The 15,016-nt window shown below is 47.7% G+C and overlaps 2 protein-coding genes across 3 annotated transcripts; both read left to right on the top strand.

Moving 5' to 3' along the window:
- Positions 1 to 457: 457 nt before the first annotated feature.
- AP4B1 (adaptor related protein complex 4 subunit beta 1) lies at positions 458 to 8,232 on the top strand. 2 transcript variants are annotated; one of them, XM_066983225.1, is made up of 10 exons: positions 458 to 639; positions 735 to 959; positions 1,051 to 1,181; positions 1,448 to 1,595; positions 2,260 to 2,756; positions 3,490 to 3,573; positions 4,544 to 4,647; positions 4,865 to 5,072; positions 5,367 to 5,651; positions 5,919 to 8,232. In XM_066983225.1, exons 1-10 carry the CDS (start codon positions 527 to 529, stop codon positions 6,344 to 6,346), a joined length of 2,223 nt encoding a protein of 740 aa, XP_066839326.1. In that variant the 5' UTR covers positions 458 to 526; the 3' UTR covers positions 6,347 to 8,232. The 2 variants fall into 2 exon arrangements, with proteins under 2 accessions (XP_066839326.1, XP_066839327.1); XM_066983226.1 differs by lacking the exon at positions 5,367 to 5,651.
- Positions 8,233 to 8,873: 641 nt separating this feature from the next.
- BCL2L15 (BCL2 like 15) lies at positions 8,874 to 13,093 on the top strand. Its single transcript, XM_013189690.3, has 4 exons — positions 8,874 to 9,119; positions 11,205 to 11,347; positions 12,170 to 12,385; positions 12,907 to 13,093. Exons 1-4 carry the CDS (start codon positions 9,014 to 9,016, stop codon positions 12,922 to 12,924), a joined length of 483 nt encoding a protein of 160 aa, XP_013045144.1. The 5' UTR covers positions 8,874 to 9,013; the 3' UTR covers positions 12,925 to 13,093.
- The last annotated feature ends 1,923 nt before the right edge of the window (positions 13,094 to 15,016 follow it).

Genomic DNA, 15,016 nt, shown 5'->3' with positions numbered 1-15,016 from the left:
GGGCAGTGGTTGGAGTCCAGCAGCGTCACCGTCACCTCCTCGCCCAGCGCGTGGCTCTGCCCCACCTCCAGCGGCCGGATCCAGCACATCGGCACCTGCGGGCGGGCGGGGCCGTGACGGGGCCGCGCCGTGACGGGGCCGCGCCGTGACGGGGCCCGTCCCCGCGCACCTACCTGCAGGCGGTGGTGCAGCAGGCGGGCGGTGAGCGGCGAGCAGTACAGCGGCCGGCTCCAGGTGCTGGAGAGCCCCACCGTGTGGTCCGCGTGCATGTGCGACAGGAAGAAGAGCCGGGCGCCGCCCGCCCGCCGCACGCTCCAGAAGTCCACGGCGATGGGCGTGCCGGGGATCACCGTGCCGTTCATGGCGCCGGCCGGGCCCCGCCGCCCGCCGCTTCCCGCCGAACGCGGGGGGCGGTGCCGCGCAGGCGCGGGCGGGGCGGGGCGGGGGCGGCGCGTGCGCGGCGGCGGCGGCGGCGGCGGCGAGGGGCAGCTCCGCCCTGCCGGTCCCGGCCGGTCCCGGCCCGGCCATGCCGTACCTGGGCGGCGAGGAGGCGCTGCGCGACCTGCGCCGGGCCCTGGGCAACCCGCACGTGCAGGCGGACCCGCTGCGGTACCGCGCCGCCGTCCTGCGCGTCATCCGGTGCGGGGCGGCGGGGGGCGGCGGCGGCGGCGGGGGGCGAGGGGCGGCGGCGGGGGGCGGCCGGCGGGTGACGGCCGGCGCTGTCCCCGCCGCAGGCTCATGACGCAGGGCGCGGACGTGTCGGGGCTGTTCGCGGAGATGGTGAAGGCCGGCGCGGCGGCCGACGTGGTGCAGAAGAAGCTGGTGCACCTCTACGTGCGCGCCCACGCGCCGCGCCTGCCGCGCCTGGCGCTGCTGGCCGTCAACACGCTGCGCCGGGACTGCGCCGACCCCAGCCCCGCCGTGCGCGGCCTCGCGCTGCGCAGCCTCTGCAGCCTCAGGTGCGCGCTCCCGCGGCCGGCGCCCCCCCCCCCGGCCCCGGCCCCCCCCGCCCCCCCCCCCCCCCCATCCCTGAGCGTCCCCTCCCCGCAGGGTGCCCGGCGCGCAGGAGTACGTGCGGCAGCCGCTGCTGAGCGGGCTGCGCGACCCGGCCTCCTACGTGAGGCGAGCGGCCGTGCTGGGCTGCGCCAAGGTGCACGAGCTCCAGGGCGACTCCGAAGTGGGTGAGTGGGGCGCGGGGGCGCGCAGCTGCGGGCCCGGGGGGCGGGGGGGGACCGGTGGCACCGCGGCATCCCCCTGCCCCTGTCCTCCCCCCCCCCCCCCGGGCCGTCGGCGAGGAGCAGCGCCCGGGTCGGGCCGCTGCAGAGCCGCAGTGCTCGCCGGCCGGTTCCCCCAGCTCAAGCCTCGTATTTGCGGTAAAGGCCCGTAGGCAGCGGTGAAACCGCGGCGTGCCGGCAGAGCTCGGTACGGGAGCCTTTGGTTTTTGCAGACGGCGCCTTGGTGAACGAGCTGTACAGCTTGCTGCGCGATCAGGACCCCATCGTAGTGGTGAACTGTCTGAGGGCTTTGGAAGAGATCTTGAAGAAAGAGGGAGGAGTCGTTATCAACAAACCCATCGCCCATCACCTCCTCAACAGGTTCGTTTTCGTCCGTGTTAGAGGTTGTGCTGGGACCTTCGTTCTACTTCTCCTGATTTGTACGCTGGTGGAGCGGGTGTCCCAGGGCTCCTGCCAAAACCTGGAGAGAAGAGTCAAAACAGAGGTGCCTGTCCTGAAAAGAAGCTTTGTGCTAAGGTCTTCAGAGAAATCTTAGATGCCCTGCTTTTCCAGGGAGTCTTTGCTTCTGGTTCGTTTGGAATTGCAAGCTAATGTGATTGTTTTATCTTTTTTAATCGTGATAGCGTGCACGATATATTTGTGACATGGGTGTTCTAGTGTATATTTTCCAGTGAACTGAAAGGTATCTGATCCATTAGATATCTGTTACTTGAAGAAATTATTTATTTATTTTTTGCAAATAATTGTACATGATACAGCAAAAGCAAGGTAATTGCTGTGTCCAGGGATCTTTGTTTCTCTGGCTTAGAGCACAAGCAAAAGTGCACAATTGATACAAATTCAAGCCTACATCTGTAAATTGGTCAATCGTCTTGAGGTAAAATTGTGGTATCTACTTCTGAAATATAACATTTGATGTAGAATGGAGCCTGTAAGCAACTGAAAGGCTACGGCCACTACTCTGCACAGCACGGATCTTCATGCACTTCTTGACTCCTGCAAACTGTGTTCATTTTCTTGGCAGGATGGCCGATCTAGATCAGTGGGGGCAAAGTGAGGTACTTGCCTTCCTGCTGCGCTACAGACCCCGCACCGAGGAGGAGCTTTTCGACATTCTAAATTTACTAGACGGATATCTTAAAAGCAGCAGCCCCAGCGTCGTGATGGCAGCCACCAAGCTTTTCCTGGTCCTGGCCAGGGAGTACCCACATGTGCAGGCAGATGTTTTGGTGAGAGTGAAGGGACCGCTGCTGTCTGCCTGCACTTCGGAGAGCAGGGAGCTCTGCTTCACTGCACTGTGTCATGTGCGCCAGATCCTCGGTAGCCTTCCTGGTCATTTTAGCAGCCACTACAAGAAGTTCTTCTGCTCATATTCAGAACCACACTACATCAAATGCCAGAAGATGGAAGTGTTGTGCGAGCTGGTGAATGATGAAAACGTGGTACAAGTGCTGGAGGAGCTGAAAGGCTACTGCACTGATATATCTGAAGAGCTTGCCCAGGGGGCGATCTCTGCTATAGGTAAGAGCTCTGCCTTGCCTCAGAAGCAGCTGCAGCCCTAGATCTTTAAAGTGCGCCTTTCTCTGCTAAAGTATATCCCGGCAAATGCCGAATAACTAATCTGTGCTGAAGCCCTAAGTAAATCACCCTTCCCAGGAGTGTTTTATGGGTGTTTCTAAACCACGATGATGTTGATTCTCTCAGAAGTCCTGGTATTGAACTGTTTCTGACTGAATATAATGTCTTTGAGTCTTTTTCAAGTGTCTGTTCTCTTATGAGATGCTCTAAAGAAATGAACTCTGGACTGAATTAAATCATTTCATCCCATTAATGAGTCTTAATGTTGAGTCTTATTGAAACTGTAGAGCTGCTATAATACCTGCTTGTTTGAGTTGTGATGAAGGCAGAGTTAAGGTGATTTGGGGCAGTTCAGTTTTGGTTTTGCAAGCTTTAAAGTACGTAAGTTTTATAGTGTTCCTCAGGAGAAAGCCTGGGATGCTAAAATGCTTCTCTCGTGTTACGTTTAAGAAAAGTTCAGACTTCTTCTGAGGTAAAAGAAACCTTTTTCTTCAAAAAAGGAATGTATCCCTTACGTTGGGTATATGTGCTCATCTTACTACACTTCTGGAAAGTATTGTCAAAATAGAAGAGGGATTAGTTCTTTCAGATGAGATTGTGATGAATAGTTGGGCTCATGTATCCTATTTCACTCTGATTTAAAGGTTGCCTTTTATGTTCTTTGGTGTCTCTGCAGGCAATATTGCCAGGACATACACTGAACAGTGTGTGGGGATTCTGACAGAGCTCTTGGGGTTTCAGCAGGAGCATATCACCTCAGGTAACCATCTGCAGGTTTTTTTACATGGCTTATGCTTTCAGGAAATGGCCTTGTTGGGGCTTGTGATTCCGAAAATTGAGGCTTTAGAAGGCATGTGGCATTTAATTTAATTGGGATCTTCAGGTGGACGTCTCCCTGGTGGGGTGGGAGTATGTAGTTTTCACTTCCTTGGGAAATGGTTATGGCTGTATTGATGGTCTGATAAGATATGGAGGCTCCCTTCTGTCTGCCATCTGTTGACTCGAGGAGTGAGGGACTCAGCAGAGGTATTTTAGTGGCTATTTGTGAAGACCTAGCTGGTTAAGAGTTCTAATCTTGAATTCTTTCTAACGGGGACCTTTGGCATGTGTCTTTTAAACTTTTGTGATTTCTCTTCAGCTGTCTGATTCAACTTTACCAAGACTTCTTTCTTTTTCTTCTGCTGCCTTCAAATCTAACTTCGTATCTGTGCTATTTCTGCCCCCCCTTTTTTTTAATGCTCTTGCTTTCAGGTTTCCAAGTTGCATGCCTGCAGTCATCTGTTGAATTAGGTCTTAGTAGTTGCTGTAGTTTGTACGTGTGCAACAGAGCATTTAGAATATTGACCTAAAGTTCATGAAACACATTTTGAATTGGTGTTAGTTTCAATTTGTTATTCTAACATCGTATGTCTGAGACATCATGAGTCAGTCTCTTTTTAAAGCCTAGGGAATGTCCAGAAGAGAGATTACTTTCCAGCAGCCAGAGGAACAATCTGAAGTTTCAGTGCTTTATTTTAGACTTTGTGTAACTTTGCACTGACAAGAGCAATGTCATGGGACTTTGAAGAAGGGTGTCTCAAAACATAGTCCTGAGCAATGCACCGACCTGTTTAGCTAAGACTTTGCAGTCTTTTGACTGTTTCATACATTTTTTATTTATTTAATTCTATTTGTTTTGCCTAATGGTTTTATAATTCTTGGGGAATGCTGAAAATTTTGTTTCATTGCAGCGGTAGTTCAAGCTTTTCGGGACCTGGTTTGGCTGTGTCCCCAGTGCACGGATGCAGTGTGTCAGGCGCTGCCTAGCTGTGAGGACACCATCCAGGACAGTGAGGTAAGGTGGCTTTATGCCTTGGGCTAGCAGCTGTTGAGGATGGGTGGAGTCTAACTCCTTGACTTTCCTGTGGCTTATGATTGGCATTACGAAGATCAGAAAGCTTCAAAAGATTCGTGCTCCTGTGTCACTTGATTCCATGTCACCACTGACTTTCTGGTAAACAGAGCATTGCTATCCTGGTAAGCCTGATATGTGCTTTCTGTGGTTCCTTCAGGGCAAGCAAGCACTGATCTGGCTCCTGGGGGCACACGGTGACAAAGTACCCAACGCCCCCTATGTTTTAGAGGACTTTGTGGAGAACGTGAAATCAGAGGTGTTTCCAGCAGTAAAGATGGAGCTTCTAACAGCACTGGTGCGACTTTTCCTGTCTCGTCCTGCTGAATGTCAGGACATGCTAGGGAGACTGCTCTATCATTGCATAGGTGGGTTTCCATTTTCAGCATTCTGTTTCATTACAGTGGTAGTACAGGCTTTTTAGGACCTGGTTTTGCTGTGTCCTCAGAGCATGGATGCAGTGATGGCATCCTAGCTGTGAGGAGACCACTGAGGATGGCAAGGTAAGGTGGCTTTATGCATGAGGCTGCTACGCATTCCTGGTTGGTGGGTGTAACAGCTTTCCGCTCTGTCCCTGGGACTCTGTTCTTAGTAATTAAGGGTTACTTTGGAGAAATCTGAATCCTAGAATTCTCCTAAAACTATGTTCCTCAAATTCCCAGAGGAGGAGAAGGATATGGCAGTACGAGACCGTGGATTGTTCTACTATCGCCTCTTACAGTCTGGTGTGGAAGAAGTGAAGCGGGTCCTGTGCAGCCCTAAGTCTGACCCCTCCTTGGGGCTCCTGGAAGACCAAACTGAACAACCTGTGAATACATGGGCTTCTGAGTTTAATAGTCTTGTACCTGTTTATGGCAGAGCACATTGGGCGCTTGTCACTGCTCAACAGCCAGTGGAATCCTGTTACGCTTTTTCTCCTTGTACCGACTCTGGGAACAGAGGCACAGGTAACCAGCCTCACCCACGTCTGGGTTTCAGTTTCCTCATACATGGATTTCTTGTGAAAAATATCACAGTGCTTTGAGAGTGCTGTTTAGTGTTCTGAATATCTTGTACAGTGTCTGGCTGATCACAACCTCATTAGGCTAGGGAGATGCTGCAGAAGGTGCCATAATTCCAACCTTCTTCATCTGATGGCCTCCTGAAAGGTTCTGTGGGAAACTGGAAGTAGCGCAATATATGCTGCATCTCACATGTTTGTGGTTTCATTTCAGAGTCACTGATTTCTGAAGGGAATAAAGAAGTCCTCAAGGTTCATCCTGATACAGGCAACCTGACCTTAATTCCTGATGTTTACCTGACTGCAGAACAGTTTGAGAAGACCTGGCTGAGCCTGGACATTAGCTGCCAACACTCTGTGCCCTGGGGCAGAACTGTTCATCCAGATACCATACAGACTGCTTTTCATGTCGTCCACATCCATACTATTGCTATGAGCAAAGCTGGTGTCCAGCCATGGAAAGCTTATTTCAGTGCTCAGGATGACACTGGTTGCCTTTTCCTAACAGAGCTATTGCTTGAGACAGAAGATTCGGAGATGCAGGTTTCGGTGAAGCAGAGTGAGGCAAAGCCTGAGGCGCTGCAAGCCTTCATGTCCGTTTTCAGGACTGCCATGGGAGCAGTTGCTGGGCTGAGATCCTGATTCATCTCTGTTCCCAGTGGGATGCTTGCTCAGGGCACAGGCAGAGTTTACTTCTCTGGCTTCAGCTTGCTGTTCCTGATGCTCGTTCTGTACTTTTAAACTGTAGGAGTGTTATCAGCCTTTCCCTGGAGCAGTGTTAGGCACAGAAACCACATGCGGTATGAGGGTAGCTATGGTACAAACTACTGAGGCTGGTGAATGGGGTGAGGTAAATGATGTGTTTCCCCTGGGCTGGGGAAAAGACAAGATTATGTATTTGTTAGCCTGCTAGTTCTGATGTGAGTCACAGAAATGCTGGCACCTGTGGTGATTGTCACAAGACGCTAATGTGACTGATGGAACCAGAAGTGAGCAAGATTCAGGGCAGCGTTTTGGAGTTTTTTTCAAGAGAATTGTAACTAATTAAAAAATGGCTCTGAGACTCCAGGACTCTGCTGCTTATTGTGTATAGAGAGGCGTAATGCGATGAAGGGAGAAGTACCCAGTTCTGTGTTCTCTTTGTATATAATACAGTTTTCTGTCTGATAGATTTCGATAGTAGGCTTCACTTAAAAGTGAATGGAGCTCTGCTTTGTATGGGTGCATGGGGTACATCATGTTTACTTTTTTGAGAGAAAGAAGTGTGTTTTCTATTTGGAGTGGGTTATTCTAATCATGAATCACCCCCAGAAAAGTCTTTTCTCAGCTCCCTGTGGCAAGGGCTTCTTTAAGACAATGCAGGGGTGAGCAAGATACATAAAATGTATATGTGTGAGTTAACGCAGATTGAGTTTTATACCTGGCATCACTTTGACAACCTCAGTCAGCTGTCAGTCCTTACACCAGTAATTGAAGAATTGCTGTTTAGTTGATTAATCTGTATGGAATATCATTTTTTGATTATATTGTGACTTAATTTTTTTTACTTTTTGCTGCTGTCATTTGCAGAATTGTTTGTATTTCAACCTTATTTTGATTTGTAGTTGTGACTTACTTCTGTTAGTTTCCTGTTGGGCAACTGTCATTTCCAGGTAGTGATCACAGTCTTGTACAGGCTTATACTTCCAGACTGGACTGTATTTCTGTATTCCCCATCCCCCCCTTTTTTTTTCCCTTTTTGTGCCTAAATGTCTACTACCCCAGCTTTTTAATGTATGAGACTTTTTCTTTGTTTTTTATATACATACTTTCTGTGTTTCTTACAATTTAAGGAAAGCAAAATAAATGATCCCTAGCTATCTCAGGGCTTGGCTTTCTCTTTCCACCAAATCTGTCCTTCTTTCTCTTTGCTTTATTTTCTGTTTGCTTAGCTTATTAAGTCTTTTCTGAGAAGAAAGTATCACTCACTGTAGCTGGGCCACTTTAATTAGCTAATGTGTTTTTTGCCAAGAATATTGTTACATAAACTAAACTCACCCATTTTCTTTATTTATACAAAAGAGTAATCAGAAATTACTATGACAGCAGTCCCTCTGCTCTACTGAAAGTTGCAGAGAGTTGGGCTTTGCATGGTGTCATGAAAAGTCTCCTTGTCACAGCCAGGAAAACCCTCTCTGGCAGCGTAACCGTTGCTCTTCCCACTTCAGTAGCTTTCAACCAGGGCATGGAGAGAAACAGGAAGCGTTGCTCCAACTCTGCTCTGTGCAGAAGTCCATCGAGTGTTTTATACGACGGCAAAACCCTAGAGAGGGCTCCCTGGTTTAAGATTAAAGTACACCGGTTACTGTAAGTGCAAGGTGTGGCTTTGTTAATCCTATTCTGTAAAATACCTTACAATTTTTAATGACAGTATTGTAGCTGTAAATCGTGATATGCCTTTCATGCCCTTCACAGAAATGCTGCTGTCCCTGTTAAACAACAGGTTTTAGATATTATTTTTGATTTTCCAAATAAAAACATTAATCATTCTTGACTGCTTTCTGATGTACTTATTTGCTGGTCTCTTGGCTGAAGTCTGTAGGATGGATTCAGCCCGATGGTTACAGTGGATCCTGAGATAAGTGCACTCTGTCCTGCCTTTGTTTCACACAGGATTTGTACCTCAGCTTCCCTTGAAGCAAAGCTTTCAAGATTCTTTATCTTTAAAGATTAAATGTGCAATAAGTTATTTCAGTCTTGTACAACAAGTTACTCTAACAGGTGGGCCATCTAAGGGTGAATTCAAATGTAGTTAAGAAGTTGACTGTAGCAGGGCTCCTACTACCAGTTCCTATAAGCACAGGAATACAACATGCACATGGGGAGGTGCATTGCAGGACTCATATTACACAGTTTTCAGGAAAAAAATGATAGCTTGTTGGCAAACTGTCCTTTACTGACCAGCAGCTAGTCTGAATCTAGTGTTGGTCTGGGACAGGGACTTCCAGTTTCCAGCCTTTTGTCCAGGTACCTTTCCTGAAGAATGAGCAGGTGAGCAGTGTTTGGCTTCTTGTAGTTCTTTATTTCAGTTAATCTTCAGGCTAATGGCTTATTTGAAACTAAACCACACCCATAGTTTGAATGATCACAGTTAAGAGAGCAAATATCTGCGTGCTGTGCTGTTTTGGGGAGGAGTCTTCCCAGAAGGAAGGGCCTGTGCAGTTACGGGGAAAAGGAAGCTAAAATTCAGAGACACCTGGGGAGAGGAGCAGCTACAGAGGTACCTGGTCCTGCCTTCAACTTCATTCAGACAGTTGGGAGAAAACCGCAATGACAACGTTTGAGGAACAGACAGAACATGTTGTGAACGCCTTATACTATGATCTCTTACATGGAGATGAAATTGATAATCGATGTCTGCAGACAGATTCAGGAGGTAAGACCTGAAGTTTGGTGGGAAATGGGAGAAAAATCTTGTCTGTTTGCTGAAGATGTTAGAGAAGTGTTGTGACTGAACATTTAAAGGAAGGAGGTTGTAACTTGGCATTGGTTGTTGGGCTTTTTAAAATACAGACCTGTGATGACCTCCGAGTTAGCTCTGTTCTGGTGGAAGAGTTAGAGTGGGGTGGGGTTGTCTGAACCCCATGAAGGCCAAAGCTGTAGCCCGATTTATTGGGCCAGGGAAGTTTGGGGGGGGGGGGGGGGTCCTGTTAGGGAATGACCACACTTCTCCCAGGCGATGGTGAGCACGGGGGCGGGCAGGGCAGGCACTGCCCACGGCTGGGCCCCACAGCTCCCTGCAGCCCGGTGAGCTCGCTGCCTGCTGGGGCTCCCATGGGGAGGGACAGAAAGTTACACCCGGCCAGCCTCGCGACTTCCTTTTGGAGGAGCGTGTAGGCAGCAGTCCCTCTGCTCTACTGAAAGTTGCAGAGAGTTGGGCTTTGCATGGTGTCATGAAAAGTCTCCTTGTCACAGCCACGAAAATCCTCTCTGGCAGCGAAACCATTGCTCTTCCCGCTTGAGTAGCTTTCAGCCAGGGCATGGAGAGAAACAGGAAGCGTTGCTCCAACTCTGCTCTGTGCAGAAGTCCATCGAGTGTTTTATATGACGGCAAAACCCCAGAGAGGGCTCCCTGGCTTAAGATTAAAGTACACTGGTTACTGTAATGGCCTTACTGTAAGTGCAAGGTGTGGCTTTGTTAATCTTATTCTGTAAAATATCTTACAATTTTTAATGACTGTATTGTAACTGTAAATCGTGATAAGCCTTTCACACACTTCACGGAAACGCTGCCGTCCCTGTTAAACAACAGGTTTTAGATGGAAGCTCTATGTCTGTTGTCTTGCCCAGAAAGTCTCCAGTCGGCCTGTTGCGAGTTTCTCTCTCCTGGATCAGGTGCTTTCACATCCCTGAGCGCCGTGCGATGCCCACCGAGGGCCTGCAGCTCTGGCCAGTCGGACGGAGCCGTGGGGCAGCGGCAGCCATGCCAGGGGCTGTGGGCAGAGGAGGGAGGGAAGAAGGCGGCTGGGTCAGGAAGCAACGCTGAAGATAAAGTTGCTCACTACTCTATTTTGAAAGATCCTGCTTTCAGTTCCTTATGGTCTTGTCAAACTTGGAAATATTTTTGCTGAAATTTTCAGTGATGGGTAGCTCCTTCTGGCTGAATATTCAGACATATTAAAAAATAGACTTTTTTTTTTTCTCAGTATTTTTAAGGAAAAATGCTTTAACTGAGGAAGAAAAACCACCACACGTAACCCCCCTATAAGTTGTTTAGCTGAGACATTCTAATGTTTTTTATATAAAATTTTGAAATTTGTGAAGTGTATCTTCTGTTCCTTTGAAAACCTTCCCAAGTTTGGATCACTGTGTGACTTTGAAATGTTGCAACTCACACTTGCTCAGAAGAGACCTTGTTTTTGATATCTAAATTCTCCAAGGCCTCTCCACACACAATGATCTGCAGCCTAGCAATGCTGAGGGAATATAAGCAGGACTTTGCCAGCTGATCGATGGGAGTGTGTCCCTGGAATCAAAGGAGGGAGAGACGAGGTGTTCCCCAAGCCCTCTTCTTCTTGCTTGCTTTTGGAAGCGCAGGAGGAAGGAGCTGCCTGAAACCTGGAAAGGGAAAAGAAAGGCCCTGGGGATGTCTTTGCAGCAAAACTTGGGCGTGAAGCATCTATGGTGAGAGGAGAGACCTGGACAAGTCGATGGTATGGAGCTGCCTGTGGAACCTTAATTTGATCACTCTAAATCTATGAATACTTGAATGACTGTACAGTATTTCCTAAGGACGTTGGTTTTAGATATCCTAATGTGTCTTGTCACAGGTCTACTCTGCATTATTGTCCCAAGTGCTTGAGACACTAACTACCTTAGCTCTCTTTTAAAGTAACTTTGTGAATGGAGTATGCGTTAAATATGCTTGGTTGTAAGCTTATATTCTCACTTTTTCTCTGCCTTTTAATAATATATTATGCCATAATCCCTTACCCTACTCTCTCTCTGCTCATTGTTTTAGGGCCTGTGCCATTTGCAGGAGAACCTCCAAGTGATTTTGACCCAGTTATTATTGCCAGCCGTCTGCGACAGATCGGGGACCAGTGCAACATGGATTTTGAAAGGGTTTCCTCAGAGGTTCTTGCTGAAGTACTCACAGGGAAGGTAAAGGATACCTTGTCCTGCCTGGCCCTGGGCCTGCTCTTTGTCTGTAGGGCAATCTGGAGGTCCTTTTGCGTTGGAGAATAGCAAAAGCTTGGGGAGAAGACCAATTTAAGCTGTATGAGTCAGAGATGTCTGAGGGAAAGGGACATGATAGCCAGCAGCCTGCCTCTGCTCATTTCTGTCTAGCTGGCAGTGTATGAGCCACTGGAACAAAAGCTAAGCAAATGACTGTAGGACCTGCTCAGTCCTTTGCCTTTTTCCAGGTGGGTGATTTCTCACAACTTTTCTCCTTGTCTCTTCCAAGGGAGCTGCCTTTTATCACCTGAGTAGCCCTGGCTCTGCCTGGGCTGATCTGTCATTGCAGTAGATAATCTGCAGTCTGGCACTGGTGGGGGGCAAATACTGTGTGCAGGAGGAAGGCTGTGATGGGAGAAGACCAGGTGCTCCAGGTGGTCTGGCTTGAGCTTGCCCTGAAGTCTTAGATCTCATGCCAGTATGGTTTTGGTGCAAATGCTGCATGTAGTTCTAGCTTAAGGTTTGTTGCAGCTCTGGCTACAGCTGTCCTCCCCAGTCCTTCAAACATGCTTCCTGATGCTGTAGTTTGCACAAGCCACAGTAAAGATAGAACTAAAAGAGAGCCCTTTCTTGAACGTCCTATGCTGTATGGATATCACCAGGGAGTTGCGGGGCCCACCTGCTTTAGTCATAGGTAGAAGAAACAAATGCAGGAATTCAATTGAATGTTGGATGTTGAGCCAAGAGTCACTTATCCTGTGATCATTTAAAAAGGAAAAGCTCAGACTGCCCTCTTGATGCTTGCAGATGGAGAAGTTTGGGGCTGCTGTGGATTCTCTCAGCAGAAGATGGAGTGACCAGAACCCTGAGATGGTCTATGAGAGAGCTTTTCTCTCTGTTTCTGTGAAACTGATGATGTATGTTCTTAAGAAAGTCCCATCTATGTTCCATCCCAGTCAACTCATAACGGTGATTAATGGAAATGCTCAAGTGAAAAACTACATTGAGGCTTCTGGAGGATGGGTAAGCACACGAAGTTCGTTGTGATGTTTGAGCGTTTCTGGCTCTGTCCCTTTGTTTCTCTCAGCTTTCCCATGCAGTGTTCTGCCTGGCACCTATCTTGGCTGGTCACTGACATCCAGCCACCCAGTGTCCCCTCCTTGACCTGTGCATCAGCCAACTCCTCTTGTAGCTGTCAAAACGCAGCTTTGCTAAATACTTTGGTGAAGACTCACTGAAGTCAGTATCAAAATTCCCAACTGCTCCTCTGCGTCAGGATTTAATTCCTTATCTCAGTGCCTTGGGAGCTATTAAGGATGAATCAAACAAAAAGCACTTTCCTGCTGACATAGCTCTATGGACACCACCTGGTACATTTTCTCTGTGGAACAGTGAAATCAGTCCAGAAGAGGGTCACAGTGGAAGACACAAAGCCTGTCTTGCTGTCTCACATCTTTCCCTTCATGCCAGCTCCTTTGAACTTACCTTGAATTCTTCCTCTAAAATACATACACATGGGTTGTTTTTTATTTGTTTGTTTTCAGGAGAAGTTGGACGACTGAGAGGAAGTGTTATACTACTTTCCAAAAAGTTTGGATTTCATTGATTTAAGTGGGACCATTGCTTTCATATTTATTCAGATTGCCAGAAGAATCATACAAATAAGAACTGTGTAAAAGATATTCTATATCACTACAACTAAAAAAACAATAAATATTATTTTTCTTCTTGCATCTCTTAAATGTGTCCATAAAAGTGGGCTTCACTCTTATTCAAAGGTTAAAGGCTTATGCTGCAGTACTAATTTCAGACTCATCAGGTAATATTTGCTTTAAAACGTTTCCATTAGTTATCCTAAACAGATCTGTGTTTTTTGGATCACCTGTCTCAGGTGATTCCAAGGTTTCTTTTGCAAAATTAATATTTGACGTTATTTTAACGGTGAGGGTTCTTTCAGGGTCCTTTGCCTTTTGACAGTTGGACACAGAAATCTTGTAGCTATTTACTGATTATAACTAAACTTGGTACAGATAGTCTGAAGTCTTTCTACAAAATGTGAGATATTGAAAAGATCGAGGTTGTGATACCCATATTTTGTTTGAGGTGGTTGTTTTCAATTTATTTTTATTTCATTTAGTTTTCCCCACCTATGCAAGTAGAGAAAATGGATGGCCTCAGAGAAGTTTGTATCTACTTCCCACTTCAAAATCATTTCCAATTTGCCCTGTAGGGTTTTTTTTTAGAGTACCTGTAAGTATTGCTGACAACAAGTGAGGCGAATTAGGATGGCATAGTTAAGTGGATTTTTATAGTCTTCTGGTACCAGAGGTGGGGAACTCTGGCTGGGAGAGCAGACCTGAGGCATGTTGATAGGTTTTCTTTGTTCAGGAACTGTTGTGCAAGTTCAGAAGAATAAAACGTGCAAGCCAGATTCACGTGCTCAGCATCTGTCTAAAGTATTCCTTCAGAATATTTTGCAGTTAATGTGGAAAGCAGAATAAGTTATAAACATGAAGGGGAACTGTGGATTTTGCACGTCGTTCCAGGGGCTCTTCTAGTTACACCTGTCCTGAGCTTGAAACCTTCCCCCTGGCTACTTGTCAGAGCCCCATGTGCTCGAGCACTCTGCTGACAGCTGCTCCTGATGTCCTCCTCTGCACAGGCAGCACCGTCTTGCTGGAAATCATGCTTGAAAGCTGGGAACGCTTTCTTTTTTTGGGGGGCACAATCCTAAAAGAATGTTGCACGTTGTAATTTAGCAGTTTCCCAGGTACCTTTTGCATCTTGTGCTGTGAAGCACCATTGCATTTCTGAACACGTCGGGGCTCTTTGCGTTGGAGTTGCTGTCGGTGCTGGAGCTGGGCTGCCGCTACGCACTGTGCAGAGGCAGGAGCAGCGCCTCCACCTCTCCAGGCTGGAGCCAGCTGCTGTTTTTAAGTAACTTTCCTCTTACTTTGTTGCCTGTTTCTGTATCTATTTTTCCTCAATAGGGAGAGAAATACTCAATCTAATTAGTCGGTATCCAACGCTTGTTCTTCCTGTGAAAGGGGCACAAACCTCAGCACTGGACTCTGAACCATCATAAGGAATGCTTTTCATCAAGTGTGCCAAAGTTAAGTGATGCGGGCACCTGAAGCAGGTTTTCCATCTGAATCTGTCCATTTTGCTTCCTGGTTCCTGATCTCTTTGCTCTGCGTACCTGACAGTTATTGTCTGAATCCAGGTGACAAGAGGGAATGGTGTAAGCATGTTCCAGCGCCATTGGGCTTCATGGAGCAAGCAAGCAGTGGTTCACTTCTGGCTGCTAATGCAAAAGGACCAGAAAGAATGAATTTGATGCTATTTTTCTTATGCCAAATTTAGGCAGCTCTACAAAGTCTGATGTTTTGCTCACACAGCTGTAAAGCAGCTTTATTTAAAGCTCTTGTAAAAATGAATAGATGATCCTGGATTGATATTCTGCAGCTGAGCCGATCCCAGGAAAGCAGGCTACAGCGTGGGCATGAGGAAAACTGTCCATTTGTGCCAACGCAGGATGAGGAAGACTTGTGACCTGCAGCATGCTATGCCTTGGACAAGTATCTTGGCAAAGATGATCTCATCCTGTTGGCTGCTTGTGAGACTCCAGGGGGATTCTCATCAGCCTGAGGAGTC

The sequence above is a fragment of the Anser cygnoides genome, chromosome 25 (genome assembly GCF_040182565.1).
Source record: "Anser cygnoides isolate HZ-2024a breed goose chromosome 25, Taihu_goose_T2T_genome, whole genome shotgun sequence".
Classification (NCBI taxonomy): domain Eukaryota; kingdom Metazoa; phylum Chordata; class Aves; order Anseriformes; family Anatidae; genus Anser; species Anser cygnoides.
This window is presented reverse-complemented; position numbering and strand designations above follow the sequence as displayed.